General features: G+C 36.0%; 2 protein-coding genes across 2 annotated transcripts; both read right to left on the bottom strand.

Annotated features, from left to right (window-relative positions):
* Positions 1-3,777: 3,777 nt before the first annotated feature.
* On the bottom strand, positions 3,778-7,521 carry lta (lymphotoxin alpha (TNF superfamily, member 1)). The gene is made up of 5 exons (XM_053507540.1): positions 7,417-7,521; positions 7,275-7,296; positions 7,073-7,102; positions 6,510-6,551; positions 3,778-4,136 (listed from the first exon to the last, which is right to left on the bottom strand). Exons 1-5 carry the CDS (start codon positions 7,519-7,521, stop codon positions 3,778-3,780), a joined length of 558 nt encoding a protein of 185 aa, XP_053363515.1.
* A 6,302-nt stretch (positions 7,522-13,823) lies between these two features.
* apom (apolipoprotein M) lies at positions 13,824-16,159 on the bottom strand. The gene is made up of 7 exons (XM_053507827.1): positions 15,988-16,159; positions 15,528-15,667; positions 15,128-15,204; positions 14,908-15,012; positions 14,567-14,668; positions 14,308-14,340; positions 13,824-14,171 (listed from the first exon to the last, which is right to left on the bottom strand). The coding sequence occupies exons 1-6, from the start codon at positions 16,090-16,092 to the stop codon at positions 14,312-14,314; spliced, it is 558 nt and encodes a 185-aa protein (XP_053363802.1). The 5' UTR covers positions 16,093-16,159; the 3' UTR covers positions 13,824-14,171; positions 14,308-14,311.
* Positions 16,160-22,447: the final 6,288 nt, after the last annotated feature.

Below are 22,447 nucleotides of genomic sequence, written 5' to 3' on the forward strand. Positions count from 1 at the left end.
CAAATTACACTCAAAAGTCAGAGATGCCAAGCAGAATATTTGTTTCATTTATCACTTAACATCTACTCAAATTCTTTAAAAAATCCCCAAACTATTAAAAGCCTGATTAAATATAAATAAGGAAATGATATATGATGTCACAATGGCCAGTGTCCCAAGACATCTTGTTTTAAACTCCAAATTAAATTTCCAATACCTAAATGTTCTTTTCTTAAAGCAAACTAAAGTCACTTAATATAGGTGGATTTTAACTTTACTATAGCATCCTGATGTAAGTTCCAATTTGGGGCTGAAAGCTTCTTCCTGTGGCTGCACAGTATTTATTCTTCGAGCAGGAAGTGATGTAAAGCAAAGCGCCTCAGTGTGACAGCCGTGAATGGTAATTATAGTAAATAACTATGAAAATCGTCTAATTGCTTCAACATTTGAATTTTTGAGCTTTTCAAACCCTGTGATTTTATATCGAATGCGTTCTGCCAATAATGCTGAGTACACGTGGCATCCAAATGTCATTGATTTTAATGTCAGCTGAGTCATTCGGCGAGGGTATGCCAATTACAAATGACATAAAGTAATGTGAGGCGCTAGGAGTATAAGGTGTTCCTGTTGACATATTCTTGTGGTTTAGTTTTAGTAAATATGTGGATTCCGCTTTCACCACGCAGTCTGAGTCTAGAATCTTTGCTCTGAACCTAGCCCGCAACTCTCCATGTGAAGTATGTTTAACCTACACAGCATCTTTCCGTTTCTCTTATGTGCCCTGAAACCATCCCTTCTTCCTTCCTTTCCGAGATTGTCCTCCATCACCCCCTTTGCAGGGGATTTTAGCTGCATCTCCTGGTGACATTCTAAGCAAACCTTTCCACCACTTCAAACTAATCTACATGCAGCAAACACCATTCTGCACATATGTGTAGGCTCTATTGTAGTCAGTGGGCCTGAAGTGCCTGATCAGTTTGAGGTTATCTGGGTTCAAATCAAACTCTAATAAGTCTGTGATTCTCAACATGGAGTCTGTGATATGATGTAGAAGTATGGAGTCAGTGATTTTAACGTAATGTATTTTTTTCATAATGGGAAAGTAGGGAAGATTATTTTTTAAACACTATTAAAGTTATAAATATTCTTTGGTTTTTATTCTTAAAATTATTGATTTGACTAAGTAAAAAATAAAAAATGACTACGTTACTATTTGTCAGCAATTACAATTAATTTTAATTATTAAGTGACATTTTGTGTCTTTTAACCATTGTTATATAATACATCCATATACACATATAGCTTCTGGTGTTAGTGAGAAATCTGGGGATGCTTGGTCAGGTCTAGACACAGGGATGTTATGTGGCAATAATATGAAGTCAGCTGACTACCTGAATGTAATGAATGACCAGGTTATAATACCTAGAGAGTCCTGATGGTACAGGCAAGGTATTCAAGAACAACAATGGCAAGATTCATCTCGCTCAGATTAACAAAAAATATTTCTGCGGGCATGAAAAAATCTTTGAGATTTTATGGACTGTTTAGACTACAGGTCCAAAAATGAATGCAGAAATACATAAAGTTGTTGAAATAATGCCACAGTTCCATGATCAAAGATTTAAAAAGCTGACTAACAAAAGATTATATATATATACTGTATATATAAAATATATAAAAAAAAAAACTTTTTAAAAATTGTCTGTGTAGCAATACATAGTATACATACACAGTATGCATTACCATAAAATGTGAGGTGTTAGAGTCAAAAGTTTAAAATGGATAGTCCTACCCCAACAAGCGCCCCCCCCCACCATGTGTAGTACTGTGTATTACTCTGTGTAGTAACGCATTGTATACATATACAGTATGCATTACCATAGAAGGTGTTAAAGAGAGTGTACAGGTCAGTCATAGGCCTTAAAAAAAAGAGAACCAAGTGATATAGCACTTGAATCCATGTTCATAAAAATTCTGGTTTGGAGTCAGCAAAAAGAGGAACCTCCACTGAAGCACTATTGCCTCCACTCAGTAAACATAGAGCTACATATTTGTGCAAGTGAAAGCTGTATGTACCATGAATTATTGTTTTTCTCTTCAAATCCACCATGCTTCCATTTCTACCTGCAAAGAGCTTTTGGGAGCATAAGAGCTGAAATGCAAAGAACTGCACTCCAGCAGAGACCTACAGAGTGCTGTAACTGCGAATCACGAAGACAGTGCCTTGCAACATGGTGTAATGTGCGAAGTCAGGCAGGGGTTTTTAGTTTCCTGTGTGTACATGTACATTGAAACCACTAGCTCACAGGAAATGACAAGGCAAACACAAATAAACAAGGAAAGAAATGTCAAAGAAGATCTAGACCATTATATTGAGCTACTTGATGACACACCACGGATCCCACACACTTTGTTTTAAGTAGGCAAACCACACTTGTTCGTGTCTTTAAGTGAGTGTTTCACCAGCAATTTCAGGTTATCAACCCTTGTCTTATTTTCATCAGGGGAACATTTACTCTAACTGAAGACACAGAAGCCAATTCTGAGATTAAATTTCACTCCGTTTCACAGTTGGGAATTTTTTTTCTCCATACACCGTGTCATGGGAATAAAGGCAGTTTTGAGGTCAGATTAAGGGAGATCGAGTGTTTAATTGTGTAACTGTCTGTCAAGACAGGAGTAGGAGAACTAGGGTTATAAAGTGTTGTCTGGGCTATTTTTAGCATCCACACCTCGAACCAAATTTGGACTTCCTTCTTCCGTCATGTTCAGACCTATAGCAGAACGTGTAGAGCACGAAGAGGAATTCTGGATTAACGGCAGAATCTAAATGAAAGATATTTTATGATAAATTTAGAACACGTCTATTCTCACACGTCTGCCAAAACAATCATTAAGGTAAATATACAGTATAAATATGTTATACTTTAAATTGTAGCATTCTTTTTGATTGAGAAAGTCAAAATTTTAAATGATCTACCTATAAAACAACTACGGATTTGTTTGTCATAGTTGAAGTGCCATTGAACTTAATGTTAATAAAGCTTTATCAACTTTGGTTTATATACTGTGTACAGTTCAATCTTAAGAGATGATTGATGGGGCACTGAACCAGGGTACGGTGTGACTGTGATTTAGTAGCACCACCGTGTGGTGAAGATTAGCAGAGGCAGGAATATAATATATAAATAATAATAATAATAATAATAATAATAATAATTAAAAATATAAAACTGTTATATATATAATATATATATATATATATTAAAAGCTTTATTGCCAAGTAGTTACAAAATATGATCATGTTTATTGCAAAAGACATTCTTACATATTACATGTCAGACAAACATAGTACTTCACAGCTATTGCAGAAAATTCCATGCTTTATTACATAAAAGGAAGATCAATTCATTTAAATAAACCTCATAAATAACTAATGTATCATTTACACATCTTTAAAATACATAATAAAATGATTGTTAACAAAATATTCCGTCATTTCTTATTAGCAATGTAAAACTTAACAATGGCATTCAGTGTACTGTACATACATTCCCTGAGCCCATGTGACCTCTGCTTCTAGTATCATATAGATGAAATCAGTAAGAGTTTACCTTATTTAAACTCTCAATATAACTCTGACCATGCTAGCATGAAATACAGAAAGCCTCCCTGTATAAAGGGGTTACTTGAGCTGTACTAGAGCAGACAACTAGAGGCTGCTGCTGGAGACTCACAGACATACACTCTCCCTGTTTCCCCCATCATTAGACCTGAGATTACAAACTTGCCCCATATTTATTCGTCCTTTAGCTTATTAAGCAGGTAGAGGCCCCAATATGTTTTTGATGGATCCCTTCTTATCTGAGACTCGATGTTCAGTCTCACTTTGTAACCACTTCTTAAAAGAATCACCCCTGACATAGACACAGAGCCGTTTCCATAATCAGCCTCACTCAGTTTACGGGCTCTCTTTCCATCCTCATTTGCAACCAAAGTCACTGTCCCATGTCTATTGTTTACTAAGTTTACGAGGGTGACCTGGGCATAGGCGTGGTAAAATCCTCCGATTGTAATATTGACCGAGCCGTTGTTCAGGATGAGGGAGGTGTTCTCGCAGAAACATGTAGAACTGGGTTTCCATGACTGGTCTTCATCTGTTGTATCAAATGTCATATCAATTAACACACATTAAATAACTGAGAAGAAAACTTATTTATGAATTAAAAATTTACTATGGTTTCTAATCTGGACAGTGCTGGACATGGCAGTGTGGTAAAAGCTAATATCATGATTTTAAGTTTTTTTTTTCATCATAATATTAATATTAATATCAGCCATAATATTAAAACCAGATAGGCTGCAAAATAATTGTTTACACACTCTTGTGGCGGTCACTCTGAATGATAGTGAATGATGATATATAAATAAGAATGATAATAATGTATATATAATATATAATGATAAATAATATGTATAAAATATATAATATATGATAATTATATATAATAATGATATATAATAATGATAAAATTATATAATAAAATTATATTAATGTCTGAATGATTGTGGAGCGAATAGTGAAATTTTTAGAGGAAACAAACATACCACTATCATTGCTGCCATAATTCAATTCAAGTTTTACAAAAGGGCATTGATGATAACCTTTAACGTGTGTGTACATTTCTTGGGCCCCTCTCTATTATGTTAAACAATCTTGTGTCCCTAAAACAGCTCTGTCTGGTCAAAGCATGGACTTCACAAGACCTTTGAAAGTGTGCTGGACTATCTGGAACCAAGATTTTAGCATCCATGGATCAGACTTGCTTGTCCAAGACATACCTTAGGTACTGGATCAGATTCAGATCTGAAGATTTTGAAGGCCAAAGTCGATTCCCTAATCTCGATCATCTTCTTCATTGCATTAACGTCGAGAACTGACTGTTCACTTGGTGTCTAATACAGCACATCCTATCCCTTGACAGACGTCATTGTAATAAAAAAAATCTATGTTATTTACTTCACCTGTTAGGAATTTTAATGTTATGGCTGATTAGTGTATAGATTTTTAGAACAATCTATACACATCGGAATGTTTTTATTTAAGCTATTGTCATTTCTTGTCTTAACGCTCCTCCCATGATATTAAGTGTTATGGAAGAGATCAACTAGTAGATTATCTATGATGTTCCTACACAGTAACACCTAAGTCTCCTAAAAGATGGCAATAGAAAAGTTTTAAATGACCTAATAAGAAATAATTATTCATCAGAATTTTAATCATAAAAAGGGTGCAGAATGAATCAGCGATAAATTTCCCACTGATATTGGCATTAACAGACGTAGTGTGGAGTTGAATGTAGAAAAGTTGATGAGGCTGGTGTTTGAAAGCACCGAGCAAATTTTAGCTCAGAAAAGAATTTTTTTTTGCAAAAACAGTGGATTTTTTTGTTTTTTTACATAAATTATATAAAGGAGCCTTTCAGTGGAACTGCAATGAAATTTAACCAGATTTAAAAATGCTAGAACTTGTGGTTGAGATTTGTGCACTATGGAAACTTGATTGAATTTAGAAGAGTTTGTAGTTTCAGAACTATATATAATAGAAAATCCAGTTTTGACCATGTAAAGGGTTTTCCCAGGTTCACAAAGTTGCGTGAAGGAAAAGAGCTCACCATAATCTTGCAGGTTTCTGTATATAGATACTTAAAGAAGTTTACTGTCTGGGAGAAGCGTCCGTATAAGACTCGTATAAGAGATTGTGCATTGCCGCATTGCGGAGGAGCAGAGGCCTCCTTTATTGCGTAGTGACAGATTGTGCAGTAAAGTTCGCAGCATCCAGTGTGCAGTTGAAACCAACGTACATTAGATTTTAGTCAGATAAACTTGTTCCGTACGTGTAGGCTCTCGACATAAACCTAACCACATTCAGACGTATGAACACCCACTTCACAGCAGCAGCGGATATTCGACCACCTCCCCACAGTTATGTCCTTTTCCATGGTGATTCACATCGCACCTACGATTTCCACCTTATATTTTCCTCCCGGTTTAATTAGGGTTTTTAATCAATTTATTTATTTGTTTGATTACCTGACTACTTATTTGTTTGTGCAAACTGTGAACACTGCCCATAGCTACATGATAGCTAACAGTGACAAATATTCGCCTGAGAGTTTTTGTGGTCAGCTAGTGAGTAGGGAGTTCCTTAATCGCAAGTGCTTTCGGTCTTACATAAAGAATACTGTAAACTGTGTAGTTTTAAATATGACTGAGCTGTTTCTGTACTGACATATCTTGATGATTAATGCCTAAAATAGGTAGGCTGAAAAAGTAGTTTGTCCAAATGCCCTAACATGTTAGTTTTTGTTTAGTCAACTAACATGCAATCCACAATTAAGGGAATGTGTAACACTTCCTCAATTGAACAGAGAAAAGGAACAAAATAATGAGATCATCTGCCGATTGAAAGTCCCTTTCTGAGTTTTGTTTCATTAAGACAGGGAAAGGGAAATAAACAGGCTGCTTACCCCAGACCAGATGAATGTGATTAACTGAGCTCGGTCTAGAATCTTTAAAAAAAAAAAAGAGAGAGAGAAAACAAAGACCACACTCATTTAGCAATCAGAGGCTTTGATAAACGGATGCAATCACATACATGCAATATACTGTATTTAGATTCTTTTCATCATGAGTCAGGCATAAATATAGGAATTTGGTAATCTATTACAAATGTGAAACCGTTAAAGCACACTTTACTAAACTAAAAAGGCATGTGATGCATGTGTCATGCTTAATAAAAGGAACTTGGGGAAAAAAAGTATATCAAATAAAATAAGGCTCTCTTTTGACTCAATCATGTTTGCCCACCTTGAAACCCTGTCTGCTAAGCAGATATTCACTGAAACGGGTAATGATCTATTTACAACCTTTATTACTGTATGTTTTACCTGAATCTGAGTTACAAAAGTGAAAACAGACAAGTGTGGGTTACGTCATACAATATACACTGTATGTGACTGCACAAACGTTCCAAATGTTTTGCATAAAGGCATTTGCTTCACAGATTTAATGACACCATAACATTTCTCACCTGTGTGACGTTCAGAATGCGCACTACCTCCTGTAAAAGATATTGAAGTGTTAGCTATACAAGGCATATAAATGTGATTTTATTGAACAAAAGTCAACAAATTCATTTGGCCGGAATTACGTATCATCTCAGACATTAAACAGACATTAGATAAAATTAAAGTACAAATATATTATATAATTAAAGAAATCATGAAACATACCAGTTTCTTCCATTTGTGCTTTCTGTATGTGAATAATTACATAAAAAAAAAAAAGATCAGATGTTGTTTTGAAACAATATCGTCCATTTATTATATTACTGGAACTTATAGATACACAAATACATTTTAATTTCTGATGTACCTGCTTGCTCTCCTTTGCAATCATTGCAACCATAATCACAATAGAGATGGATAACAGGCAACACCAACAGACCAAGAAGCTGAACTTGTAGCTTTTGTTGTGCATCGCTTACTGAAAGTATCAAAGAGAAAGGGTGGTTTAGAGAGAGCCCGCACAATCCACAGTAACTCCACAAGACTTAGAGATGTTCAGTCAGACAGGAGTGTGAGCATGAAGCAGCTGCTAGGATGTGGAGTACTCATCACTTATGCGGTGTGTGTGTGTGTGTGTGTGTGTGTGTGTGTGTGTCTATGTGTGTGTGTCTATGTGTGTGTGTGTGTGTGTGTGTGTGTGTGTTCTATTTCGGATGGTGCTAAAACAGTGCTGAGTGATGTGACACAAAACAGTGGGTTTTCACCTTTGCGAGGTGTTTCCCCTTTAACCCACACACAGAATTCACCCACAGGTGAGTGAAACGTCCTACATTGAATTACACAGCACAACAACGTGGCATGTGGTATAATTTCTGGGTCTCAGGGAATTCTTTACAAAATATGATTTCTTTTACAATGTGGGTGTCAGATCCATTTTTTAATGATAAACTACTGTTTTGCATGAGGGATCCTAGAAACAGGAAGCAGAAATGGTGCATGAAGAATGAAATCGTATCCTGAAAATCTAAAACATCTATCTATCTATCTATCTATCTATCTATCTATCTATCTATCTATCCATCCATCCATCCATCCATCCATCCATCCATCCATCCATCCATCCATCCATCTATCTATCTATCTATCTATCTATCTATCTATCTATCTATCTATCTATCTTCACAGCTATGCACAGCTCATCAGATTCCTATATATATACAGTATAATCCTACTCACTAGCTGACCACAAGGCGAATCTTTGTTACAGTTAACTGGAAACTACGAAGCATGTTTGAACTGTTAGTTGCTCTAGATAAGAGCATCTGCAAAATGCTTAAATGTAAGATAGCTATCATGTAGCTATACTCCTGGTGTTATGCAGTGTTCGCAATTTGCACAAATACATAATTGGATGGGATGGATGAATTAAATACAAAAATGAAACCAGGAGGTTTAACATGAACTATATACAGTATCTCCCCAGTGTGTATGTAGTATATAGTAAAAATGTTATACATACATACATACATACATACAATAGTAGTTCACTGTAATCTAAAGTCCGGAATGCACATCAGCATATTTTTGCATATATCACTGTGCACATTGATGTAACATCACTTTTTTAATTCATTTACATAACTTTTTAATATCTACAGTTCCCTGCATATGATCATTTTCTCACGGCAGTTAGCCATACTTCTGCATGCTACCACACACAGGGTAAAGTCATACACTTGAGAGGTGAAGGTATTGACATTTCTGTCATCAATCAATCTTGCATACAATAACAAATACACCTGACCAAGCAGTAGCAATAAGATTCTAACGCTACATATAATATGTGAGTAAATATAAGTTGCTGAATAATTCGCTGTTCATATTGGTATGAATCAGATAAGAAACAGACCGTACTCACCTCGTGTAGTGTAAAGACCAATGAACCAATATGTGTTTGTTCCAGTCATATACATCAACTCTGCCCACAGGATTTCCCCTTCTTTGGTCTCTCTGTATAACCCTGTGGTTGGAAAGGAAACTCAAGCAATGTGGATATCTTCCTTTTGTAGATTTAGAGAAAGTACACCTCAGAAAGTTACCATTACCCTGTGCCATTAAACCACATGATGACCTTGATGCATTTACAACACATACAATGTGTTTAGTGAAAATAAATATATATCAAATATCAAAGTTACATTGGTTTCTCTCACTAATGAATGGGTTTTAAGAGTCAAAGAACGACAGATTTAGACGATGTTGCAGGAAGCACATGGACATGCTGCACATAATGTTGAGACCTGGTTCGGTTGAGACCAGAATCCCTAGTTGTGATCATGAGCTATACTTATTGTCTAGACTGGGGCTTCATTGCATATTCTCCCTGTGCAGGTGAATGGATGTCGTCCAGGACTTTCTTCGTTCCATTACATTCCAGTAGGCTTGAAGATACTAAATTGCTCCTAGCTGTGAAATAAAAGAATGTGTGTGTGTGTGTGTGTGCGCACGCCACATCTGGTGGACTGGCACCCCATCCAGGATGTATTACCTGCCTCCAACCCAGTGGGACTGAGTTTGAAATTAATTGAGTGTGAAAGTTTTCATACCCTTACAGCAACAGGTTTAGAGAAAGGGTTATTTTTATTCCTTCATATTGTAGCAAAAATGGTCAAGTCATGAACCTTAGAAAAAAATATTAAAATATAATTGCTTACAACTTCTATACTTTATTAATAATTGCTTATTAACAGTTGCTTAATAGTTGCTTTTTATAAATAAGTGTTTACAGTCTTAATTGTATTCCTGTAAAAAAGGAAGGGGGGGGGGGGTTACACTAGACCGCTGCCACTGATTTTAAATCAGTAGCTTGTTTTGACTGTGAGAGCTAAAGCCATAACATTAGAAACACTGGCAGATGACACGACAAACATTGATCTGAAAGCCTCTGACATGTGCCAAGTTCGGATGGAGAGATGACTACGTCAGAGCATCTCCAAAACAGCAGGTCTTGTGAGCTAAACATGGGATGCTATGGTTAGTACTGTACCTACTAAAAGTGGTCTAAGGAAGGACATGAGAAAAGTAATGAGAAAGTCAAGCGGCAACCAAGGTTCATTTAAGTGTGTGGGGAATAAAGGATAGAACTTCTGGTCCCACAGAAAAGCTTGTGTTGCTCAGCTTGCTGAAAAAGGTTGTCAGTCAGGATGTCCCCTGCCAAAAGTGCCTATGGGCACATGAGCATCAGAATTGTTCCATGAAGCAATGGAAGAAGCTGGCCTGGTTTGAGTGTATCATGTTTTCTTTATCTCATGTGAATGGCTGGATGTGAGTGTTGTGTGGCACCAGGAAGCACTATGGGAAGAAGGCAAGCAGTGTAATGCTCTTGGGCATTCATGTGGATGTTACTTTGACGTTGCTCTTTCAGCAGGATAATGTGCTCTGCCACACTGCAAAACTGTACAACTGCACTCCCAAGATCTAATTCCTATTCATCAAAAATCTGTGGGCAGTGCTGAACAAACACGTTTAATGCCTTCAGGCTTCACCTTGCAAGCTAGAAGACTTTTACACTGGTGCCAGATAAAAGTGCACACCTCGTAGAGTCTGTGCCTCGACAAGTCGGAGTTGTTGAGATGGCACAATGGGGATGTACACAATATTAGGCGCATGTTATTTTAACGTTAGGGCTGGTCTGTGTATATGCTGGGTGTTCATGAGAAAAAAAAACTGCAAGACTTCTACATTCTAGTTAATTTATTGTGCTAATGCGCTACCTTTTTTCCCCCTTGGTTGATTGGTATCACAAACTGTCCAGTGTAGTTCAATACATGGGACAACCCCAGTAAGCCACCTGTACTTTCCTGCAAAGAGAGAGACACTGACACAACAACATACCCCACCCACAAGACTAGAACACATGCATGCACAGAGGGGTGCTGTCCCTAAATCGTGTAACTCACAAGGTCATCACAGTAGTCACAAACAACAACATAGCAGTTATATTTCTGCAGTTGTAGTTAAATGCAGGAGCGTTCAGCTGTTGGTGTCCTGTTACCTAGCTGGGTTGTTGGTTTTGCACGTTTTAGTGCGCATCATATTCTGTTTCGTATAATACCAAACCTTTTTTAAGAGCATGCAACTGTTTGCAAGATTTAATTCCTTTCGGATGTCAACCAACTCAGCGAAGTTGAATTTAAAATATGAAATTTTTGAATCATTAATAAAGCAGTCATCCAAATATTACATTTAAACACTTTTACTTTTTAGACCTACACAAACACAATCAGAGTCAAGCCTTTCAAAACCTAAACTAGCCGCAGTTATCAAAAAGGATGGAGAACAGAGTTCAGAGAAAGGCTGAAAAAGAAACAAAAAACAACAGTGTGTGGGTAGAAAGTGTTTGTGTGGGAACATATTTTTCAGAACTGTAAGATTTTTCTCATGTCTGCGCCTGAACACAGACAAATGTCTTTCTGTTTTCATTTGTATGGGAGGGAAAAGAGAAAGTGAAACAGAGGGAATGAGAAACATAAAAGTGTTAATATGTAAAAAAAAAAAAAAAAAAAATTGTTTTTTCCATTTATATCCGCAGAACAGGTACAGTAAAGTGACGGTCCTCTTGTGGTTACCTACACAATCACGTAACGCTGGCTGAATTTCCCCCCAGTGGCTTTGGCCTACTTTTTGTCACACTCCTGATTTGACAGTGTGATATAAATATAAAGTGTGAAGCATAAGATGAGGCACTATTAGCTTTACTTGATATGGTAGGTTTTGTATGGCAGATAATTTGAGATTTTTCTGGCCCAAAGCCCAGTACAACCACCAATGGTCATAAATCCAGTACAGACTTGTATGAAGAAACAAAGCATCCTTTCATATAGTGAGTTTCATATAGTGCATTTTATAGGCACTGATTCATGTTGCTCATTCAGCCATAACACATCACTGTGATTGAGAAAGTGCATGGCTAAACTTTATAAGATACTTATAGACATTAGATTTTATCCTATCATTTAACATCATAATCAGTCTCCACTGCTTGCAATGTAATGTCTAATCTAATTAAACCTGCTTAATTCTGACAAGACAGAATTACTTGTACACAGACAACACGCAGATCACGTAATAACTTTAGATGGCCTTTTTGTTTTCTCATGTGCAGCAGTAAAAGACCTTGGTGTTATAGATAAGGCAAGATAAGGAATATATTATCACAACATAATACAGGAAATCTAGTTCATGCTTTTTTAACCTCTAGGTTGGATGATGGTAATGCCTTACTGTCTGCATGTTTCACTAGATGCATAAACACCAGAAGCAGAAGATATAAGCACATCACCCCTATCTTATCCACCCTGGATCTATTTTTGTAAATAGATTAGCCTTAGGTAAGGAAGCAGAACTGGGGGACTCATTGTATTATGAGTATTAAGGTGAACTGGTAAACCACTCAGGTTAGCACTCTCGCCTTGCACCTCCAGGGTCCGGGTTCGATTCCCGACCAGGCTCGATTCCCGTCTCTGTGTGCATGGAGTTTGCATGATCTCCCCGCGCTTGGTGGGTTTCCTCCCCCAGTCCAAAGATATGTGGGTTAGGCTAATTGGCGTTCCCAAATTGCCTGTAGTGTGTGAATGAGTGTGTGAGTGTGTGTATGTGTGCCCTGCGATGAATTGGCACCATGTCCTCGTGCACAAAGCCTCCTGGCATAGGCTCCAGGTCCCCGCGACCCTAAATACAGAATAGTGCAGTATAGAAGATGAGTGAGTGAGTGAGTGAGTATACCACTCATTGATCACTCAGGTGTGTTGATGGTGGAGTGACTGGTTGCTTTACTTCCCAGGGAGATCTCATGCCAGTGTTTCATTTTGGCTCTCCCTTTTAGTTATGCTGTCATAGTGAGTCCATCCTCTCTACACTATACAGTTTATACTGTACATTTACCTTTATACGCCATGTGACTGTAAACATACTGTACCTAACTGTTTTCTATCTCACTGTCTCTCTCTTAGTCTCTCACGAGTGATCCAGACCCACCCCCCCCCCTAACTCCAACCCCCCCCCCCCATGCCCTCCAGACCTGTCTAATCCTGGTGCCCTGCTTCTGGTTGGAGATCTTGTCGCATGAAACGCCGGTGTTGTCTGCTGGGATGCATGTGGTGACTGGGGACGGATCCACTTGGCCAAGAAAATGGTCTTGGACTCAGCTTATGCAGACAGCTGTTCTCCAATGACTTGTGGTCAGTCAGTCAACAGTTCTGGACTTTAATTCCTACAAACTGTTTTGTACCTGAGCCTCCAAAAATGAAAGTGGACTCTGCAGTAAACACCTCTCCTGTTATACTGAACTTTTAGCCTCCTAACACACAGCATGACTCTAAATCAATTTCTGCTATCTGATGTCACCTAAATGTGGAAGGGTTCCCTGCTGAGTCCGGTTCCTCTCAAGGTTTCTTTCTATTGCCATCTCAGGGAGTTTTTTTCTTGCCACAGTCGCCCTCGTCTTGCTCACTAGGGACAAACTGATAATGATAATTTATACATACTTCCTCACACCTTTCATACTCATTTCCATTTTTTTTTAATTCTGTACAGCTGTTTGACCATTGTCAATGTAAATATGAATGCTGCTGAGATTTTGGGTGAGAAATTTCAGAATATAATTTTATTGCACACAGAGCCTATTTATAGCAAAAACATCAGACAAACAAAAAGTTTTCATTCAAGTGAAAAAATCCATTGTCCTTGAGGGCCATAAGATGTTATATATATATATTTTTAGTTATTTAGCACATGCAATAATGTTTATAATTATCTAATAAGGTAAATCCAGAGTATTCCATAAGATAGAATGTCAAATGTAGGAAGTGTATGAGCTTACAAACCAGTTTACATATATTGTAAATATTGTCTAGTTATATAAAGGATATAAATCTTTAAGTACAATCATTACAAATTCACCAAAATGATCATGCTTTATTTGAACAATGTGCAAAGGCATATCTCAAAATGATCAAACTAATTAATTGTAGACATCTCGGGTTCTCCTGGAAGGGATCTTCATTTTTTCCAACCCCAAGTCTCTTCATCGCAGGTGAGCCATTGTTAAAGTAAGAGTTAGCACTGAGAAAATATAGAAATATTTATAGAATTTCCTTCTATGATATGTATAGATATTAGTATTCTATTAAAGGATATTCATATGAATAGCTTGTATACTGCTGAAAGCAATACATCTGCTCTAAGATCATCTTATTACCTGCTCACTCAGTTCCTTCCAGTTTGCAGAACTCTAAAACATAAGACAGATATTTAGGCAGATATGGGACTGTCCATGGAACATGTAAGGATGACTTTAGTACATGATGTTTTACTTGGCATTTTGTGGCATTTTAGGGCCACACAAGTTGTGTTTCTCTATTCTGTGTAATCAGCGCAGGTTAATATTAAAAGTGTACATCAAAAGTGAAACGTTTAATAAACAGCAACAACTAAAATAAAAGAAATTTTCCCCACACCTTTTGTCCGTGGCGCTATTACAAACTTGTCGATAATGTAAAAGCATTCCAGTTTTTTCTGAAATTTTTTCACCAAGTCAGCTGATGTGTCCTTGTCACGTGCTGTAAGGAGGAAACAAAAGTGTTTTTAAAAAAGGACTGCATGTCAAATTTTATATCATAATTTGCACACAAACATACTAAGTCTTAAATCCTTATGTTTAAAGTACCGTATATTTCTCCGGCTTCATAACACCAAACTAAAGTATTTTTATACCTCATATTTATCTGCTTGGGCAACATGTGAGATACTAAAAAATTTCTAAGACAATGAAGTTCAAACAATGTTATTACTGACTGACCAAACAACATGATTCTTAAAAAGCCTTTGCTGGGATGAAGCTTGACGATAATCATACAGTTGGGGCATTTCATCCAGTTTCCATCCAAGAACACACCAAGATTTTCTGATATAAGAAGACAAATAAATCTTCTTAAAAGTAAGAACACGGTTTCAAGCGGTAATGTTCTATCACACAAATACTAATGGAAATATCAAAGTGAATACAGCTAAAACCTTACCCTGACCCTCTGTCAAAACCGGATCCATCTTTGGGTCAACATAATAGGTCCAGGCCATGTTCACACAATTACCGTCCCTGCAATAACAGTCTCATTCAATGACAGCCATGTGATTTTATTATATGGTACATAAGTAATTAAATATAAGTATAGTATAGTCCAGGAGCAGCAGAGAAAATAAATGCTGTGTTTTATAGCGTCTTTTAGTTAAAATGGGGGTGTTTGGACTTAAGTGATAATATGCTCATTAGACCACTTAAATTAGCCAACCTAGATAAGCTATTTTTGCACCAGTGCATAAAAAGATTCACAAGCTTTATAAGAAGAATAAAGAAAATGGTATAAGTGGTAACCCTAGTGGTAATAATCATTAAAAGAAGCTTAATTGTTTGTCACTCACTGTTGCAATGCTCCAGCCATAACCAAAGTGTGACCTTCACCTTCCTTCAGTTCGACAACTGAATTATCCACCGATTTATAGCTTTCAATGTCCTCCTCATCCCATGAAGCCACTCCAACATAATACCACTTTCCTAAATACTGGATTGGAAAGAACATAAAAATCATCAGTAAAAAAAAAAAAAAATTAATTAGCTAATTAATTAATAGCTAATGTCAGTTAAAATATTTGTTATCGAATATATAATTAGGCTTTTAATCTTATAATCAAGATCAAAATATATGGGGACTTTCCCTAAGCCACTCTGGCAATCCAGTGTTTGTCTGTTGTGATTATCGCTTCAAAGCAAAGTAACATGTAAAGATATACCTATTAAAAAAGTTTTCAATATGTGCCAACTTGTATTAACCATACTATAATCAGAACCAATATTGGGTAAAAGCCATCCATTATTTCTTACCCGGTCGGTAGACAGGACTTTACCGGACAATGGTTTTGGAGGAAGGCATGGCATTAGAACCTGCGCCACTGCATAGAGTATACCTAGTGCTGTTGAAATACTCATTATTTTACCTCAGAGAGAATTCATGCACAACCAGAGCTGGTACACTGATCCCTTACTGCTGAGTGACACTGTGTCTGAAATCAGCATGACCTTAAATATGTTTAAAAGTTCATTCACCTCACGAGACAATTTCTGCAACCATTTAACCCTTTAAATTCTCAAGATCTTTCAGCAGTCAAAACTTACATTGGTCTCTTATAGTCGAAACTTATTCAACAATTAGTGCATGATTTATAGGATATTAAGTAACTTCATAATAATTGATGATCATTTTTACTATATAACAAGGACTCAAGAGTATGATTACTATATGAGTCCATGTCCTGTACCTACAGTACCAGGCTTAAGTTTGCACACAAGTTGGATTCATTTTTTTTTCCATTCTATAACAATAATAGAGAATTCCAATAATGCAAGTTTAGATGAAATAATGCAGGTTTAGATGAAAAACCTGATTCTTGGCAGGTTTAATCAGTTGATCAAAAGTTAAAAGTTTAAATATTTAACCTGCATCAGAATTATTGTGAAATTTAAATAAGAAACGTTGATTTAAGCCTTCAAACATTAGGTAATATGTTTGCAAACATTACATAATGAGTTATCTAAGTTAATTCTGTCACTTACCTCAATATATCCATAACACTGGTTTGATCTTTACCATGCGCTAGAATTAAATGTCAATTGACTAATTGAATGCAAAATATAAAAGTAAGTCCTTTGAAGCAGCACATTTTATAGACCGTTCAAACATTTGACCCAAATATTAAATTCTATCTAGAAAAATAACTTAAATTATTATTTGTTCTTCTAAATTCATAATATATATATATATATATATATATATATATATATACATTTGCTGCATTACTAGATTACCAGTCTAAATTAGCTTCAATGTTTAAAAAAAAATTGGAATTAAATGTGCATTTATTTGTGTAATCTCAGCAATGTTTACTTTGATTTGTTGACCCAAACTTAGCAAACAGTCATAGCCTAATTTCAGACTTTTTTTTCAGACAGAGAGAAAGAGAGAGAGAGAGAGAGAGAGAGAGAGAGAATAACTGCAGAGAACTGATTTATTTTAGGCAATCTTTCATCTAAATAATATGTTAAAAAAGGGATAAAAAAATTTGAATTGTCTATGAATAACTAATAGAATACCGTATATCGCTTAACAAAATAGTGAACTATACAAATAACAGAACATTCATATTCACATCGATCTGATACTCAGTCTTCTCTATCATTACAGTTTCTCTAGTTTTTCGAATAAAACAGAAAAAAAAAACCTCGAATCTAAATTCTTGTAATTATTTACTAATGTTAATGTCACCTTAACAGCAGCTGCGATGACCCAGTTAACTGTTTAAATAAGTAGGATAACAAGCTGTCTTTATATGTAGGCCTTTTCTACACTGCGCCATAAATTTGAAAGCACACAATTAAATGAAACATTTGTCAATGTTAGATGGAGCAAAAGTTGTTCTTCTTTTAAGCATCATGAATTTAGCTGACTGTATTGATCGTAATAGTTTGCCTTTGAAAAACTTCATTGATTGTTGGATAACAGTGTGCTTTATTACCTTTAAAGTAATCACTTAAGCAATTTTTCAGTTATCAGTTAAAATTTTTACTACAGCATTAGTAAAAGACAGATGCATTACATGAATCAGCCATAACAAACAATGCAAACTATTATGCTCAGTATTGTGTGGGTTTTTCTTGTGCCACGTGGGCAGCTCTGACCCCTTGACTGAACAAGAACTCTGGGGGTGTGGTGTCTGACACCAGGACGTTGGCAGTGGAGGTGGAATAGGGTCTCATACTTGCACCATGAATGTTCAATTGGACTGGTGAGTTTGGAGAACAGGTTGGCACTCTTGGGGTCTTTGCCTGCTGGAAACTGCATGTTCTCTTGCTTTTCTATTATGGGCAGCCTTGACTTTTTTGGCATTGTTTTGCTACATTGGCTTTACTCTGGGATTGAACTGGACAAGCTGGTCTTTGTGTCCTGCAGATGTGTGTGAGCCTTGGGTGCACAAGATCCTGTCGCCAGTTCACTTTTATAGAAATGATAATTAATATTAATGTGATAATGATTCATTTAAATCCCCCTCACATCTGGCCTCATCTTTCTCCTGCCGCTCGTCTCTACAGGGACAAAAAAGAAAGCAAAAGAGGTAACAAGATGATTATTGTTTTGATGAGCAAGTTTCCTCCTTTTCTTCTTTTAAAGCAAGTGTTTTACTCACATTTGTAGATAAATACTGTCGTTTCTGCTGAGCTTGTGTGAATTCAGAAATACCCTTGAGCTTCCTTTGGGTAGCAGCACACTGTTTGGATAGAAAGTAATGAACATGCAAATAAACTGGCAAAACAGTCTCTCAAAATAAGCAACACTGGAAAAAAATGTTATGTTAAGCAAATCTAAAACTAAAGCAATTTTAAGGTGATCATCAAAACAAAACAAAACAAAAAAAAACGGAGTCTTATGGAATAAAGAGAAAAGAGGAAGGCATCTCCAGTAAATAATGCCTGAAGCAAGAGGAATTCAGAAAGAACAATGGGAAAGAACTTTATTCAGTCACCATGTAATCATGCACGGTATTTTGGGTGAAAAATATCTCAGTAAACTGTAACTGATGTATTAAAACAACTAATAGTAGAGACTATATTATATACTATATAGACAATAAAGTAGTATTAGCACCGACATTGTATCTAAATACATTCATCATGGAGTTGGTCCACCATTTGGAGCTATAACAGTTTCCACTCTTCCATAAGATTTTGGAGTGTTTCTGTGGGACTTCGCACCCATTCATTCTAGAGAGCATTAATGTTGCCAGGCACTGATGTTGGATGAGAAGGCCTGGCTCACAATCTCCATTCCAGTTCATGCTAAAGGGGTTGAATGGGATGTATGGCAAGTTCTTCCACACTGAAAGTTTATATTGCTTAGTGTGCCAAGTCTCTGAGTTATTGGAAGATCGTCGGTTTGAGCCCCAGCCCTGCCAGGATGCCACAGTTAGGGCCTTGAGCAAGGCCCTTAATCCTGTCTGCTCCAGGGGTGCTGTATAATAGCTGACCCTGTGCTCTGACCCCAGACTAACAAAAAATGCTGGGATATGTGAAGAATAAAGAATTGTGTATTTGATTAATAAAGGCGTTATAGTCTTTGATTTGTGCACTGGGGTACAGTCATGATGGAATTTGAAAAGGGACTTCCCCAAAGAGTTGCCACAAAGTTGTAAAATGCTAAGCATAGCATTGTCTAAGATGTCTTGGTATGCTGAAGAGTTAAGATCATCCTACACTGAGGATAAAAGGCCTGATTGAAACACCTGAATTCAATAATTAACAGGTTTGGCCAAATACTTTTGTCCATATAGTGTATGAACAATATTAGTATTGTAAAAAATTGGTATGACTTTACCTACAGTACTGTGGAAAGTCTTGAGCCACCCCTTATTTCTTCATATTCAATTAAATAATTAAATAATGTAGTTCAAATTAAATGGATAGAAACAAATGTTTTACTGCGCCAGTGCAAAAACACGATTTTTATTTTTTATTTTTCTCATCTAAAGATACAATTAAGGAAAATCCCACTCAGCATTCAGCATCATCAGTAGACTAATCACCATCCTTATCATCTGTTAACATCTGCACCTGTTTCTCACTGGTTCATGCCATAACCTAAATGTTTTTTGTTAATGCTTGAATGATTCATAGGTCACTGTGTGGCTTAACAGATGAAAAAACATTCCTATGAAACTGCTCAGGTGCAGGGACTGGACTGAAAATGAGAACCAAAAAAATTGCTAAGAATAAGAAACAAAAAGTGATTCAAGAAGCCTGGAGAACTATTCCTCAAGTCTGCATTAAAAATACAAGAAAGTCTAGCTTGGTCTAGGAAAATATAAAGAAATGAGGGGCTCAAGACTTTTGCACAGTATTAAAATATAATCTATAATCACATCTATATATATATATATATATATATATATATATATATATATGTATATATATATGTGTGTGTGTGTGTGTGTGTGTGTGTGGTGTGCACAATGCTGCAACAACTCAACTGTTGGCAACTGTTTTTATTTTTTTAACTAATCAAGTAAAAGTTCACTATTTATTCTGTGTCAGTTATTGTGAAATTCAAATTGGTTATATTGATTATAAACATTGGATAATGTGTTTACAAACATTAGATAATAATCTTATCTGCAATTCAGGGATGGCTCTGTGGTTACAACATTGGACTACTGATCAGAAGGTCCCAAGTTCAAACCCAACTAAGTTGGACTCATTGTTGGACCCATGAGTAAGGCTCTCAGTCGCTCGGAAGTATAACAAGACAAAGTTCTCTGGATAAGGGCATCTGCCAAATGCTGTAATGTTATATCTGTCACTCATAACAAAAATCCCTGGAATAATATGATCAATCCCTAGATATAATGTCTTGTAACTCGCAGAATGTAAATGTAGTTCTTAGTATAAATTATTATTTTTTTAAATGTAATATATAATATACTAATTTATATATAGTACCAGTCAAAAGTTTGGACACACCTTTTAATTCAAATTTTTTTTGTTCAGTGATTTATATTTTATATCCAAGAACAATACTGGAGATTTCAAAACTATGAACTAAAACATGCGGCATTAGGTAATTAAGTAACGATAACAGTCAGTTGTTATTTTAAAACAGCTGGAAAAGTCACCTACAGAGGGGAAGTTCATCAGAGTTACCAGTCTCAGATTAGAACTGTTATAAAGGCTTTATAGTTCATAATTAGCATACATATCGTAGTATCAACTGTATGGAGAGATTATTGCATACTTTGGATACCATCAGCATTGTTTTACAATGTGAAAAGAAATAAAAATCAGGAAAGACAATGGAATTAAAATGTCTGTCCAAACTTTTATATAATTTATATTTAAGTAATTAAGCAAGTAAGTCATCTGGTTAGTAACAGTGAGTAGCTTCTCATTTCTTAAATAACCATGTCAGAAGAAATATGCCGTGTCTGTGGCAAAGACGTTGCTCTGTTTTTTGCTGAAACTACTACAGCTGGGTTAAGAACTATAAAACACACGATTAAAATCTGGAAGGACAGTGGCAAAACCATCATCTTCGAGGAAGAAATATGGTCGGAAAAAGTTTTTGAATAACAGTAATCATTTTTAAAAAATTGCCAAAATCAAATCAGAAACAACCAATAGCAGAACTCACAGCTATGTTTAATAGTGAAAGTAAGAGCATTGCTTCATGTACATTGCAAAGAGAACTTCAGGGACTAGACTGCTGTGAAACCTTAAGAAAACCACTCATCAGTAAGGCTAATCAGACAAATTGGCTTCAGTTTCCTAGGGACTATTTAAAAACGGGGCTGTGGAGCATTTGAAAAAAAATCATGGGCTCTGATGAGTCTAGATTCACCCTGTTAAAAAGTGATGGGAGATTAGAATAAGAGTCAAGAGAGGTGAATGAAGTGATGCTACTATAAAAGAACACTGTGGATCAATGCTGTGTCACTTTTCCATGGTTTGACCTTTACTCTAAGTGGTGCAATGTAGACAATGTCACTGGTCTGGGCCGCCAAAATTCAAAAAGCTGTGTAAAACAAACAATAACAGCATGCAGTGCTTATGCATTTCATTTTGCCCGGAAAAAATTATAATAGGTTTTATTATTTGACTAAACATAATTAAAGAATTTGGCTGTAAAAATTTGTATTTGTATAGACTCTTAAAAAGAAAAAAAAGTTAGAATCACTTGTTTTGCAATCCCAGCATTGATTACTTTATACTTGGTTACAACCAAAAGTTTCTGAGGTCAAATGGTCATGGGTCTAATTTCAGATGACAGCAAATTGATAAGGTTTGATACATACAGGATCCAGAACACAAAATGATTTTTGGCTCCCCCTGGTGATGAAGTAAAGGAATAGTATATGGTGTAAGGTAAAGGAGTGTGTGTTTATTAAAACAAACAAATAAATTTTAAATAGTAATGTAATAATAATAATAATAATAAAAATAAATATGAAGTGATAGAAGCTTGCTGAAAAAAGATAAAACTTTTAACCCCAAAAGTCTTAAACTGTCTATAGAATCCTGGCTCCTGTTGTTATTAAGTCTCTTATATTCTCTCTTGTTTTTGACCTGGTTAGTGTGTACTAACTAATCTATAATCACATTATCCAAAACTATGTAAATTATCCAAAACTATTATATAGTGCGGCACTGAAACCTCAACTTCAGGCAATGGTTTTGCAAGTCCTTTGCTTTATCCTTTCAGAAAATCCTGACAAAATCATCTATACTGAAAGGTATGGAGAAG

Source organism: Clarias gariepinus, chromosome 11 (assembly GCF_024256425.1).
Source record: "Clarias gariepinus isolate MV-2021 ecotype Netherlands chromosome 11, CGAR_prim_01v2, whole genome shotgun sequence".
Lineage (NCBI taxonomy): Eukaryota > Metazoa > Chordata > Actinopteri > Siluriformes > Clariidae > Clarias > Clarias gariepinus.

Excerpts from the sequence above, each read along its gene's own strand:
- lta (XM_053507540.1), bottom strand. The coding sequence starts at position 7,521 with ATGCACAACAAAAGCTACAAGTTCAGCTTCTTGGTCTGTTGGTGTTGC. Across the intron at positions 7,297-7,416 it reads TTGCAAAGGAGAGCAAGCAG|AAAGCACAAATGGAAGAAAC; the intron begins GTACATCAGAAA and ends ATTCACATACAG. Across the intron at positions 6,552-7,072 it reads GCATTCTGAACGTCACACAG|ATTCTAGACCGAGCTCAGTT; the intron begins GTGAGAAATGTT and ends TTTTTTTTAAAG.
- apom (XM_053507827.1), bottom strand. The coding sequence starts at position 16,092 with ATGAGTATTTCAACAGCACTAGGTATACTCTATGCAGTGGCGCAGGTT. Across the intron at positions 15,668-15,987 it reads AAGTCCTGTCTACCGACCGG|TATTTAGGAAAGTGGTATTA; the intron begins GTAAGAAATAAT and ends TTTCCAATCCAG. Across the intron at positions 15,013-15,127 it reads GGTTTTGACAGAGGGTCAGG|AAAATCTTGGTGTGTTCTTG; the intron begins GTAAGGTTTTAG and ends TTCTTATATCAG.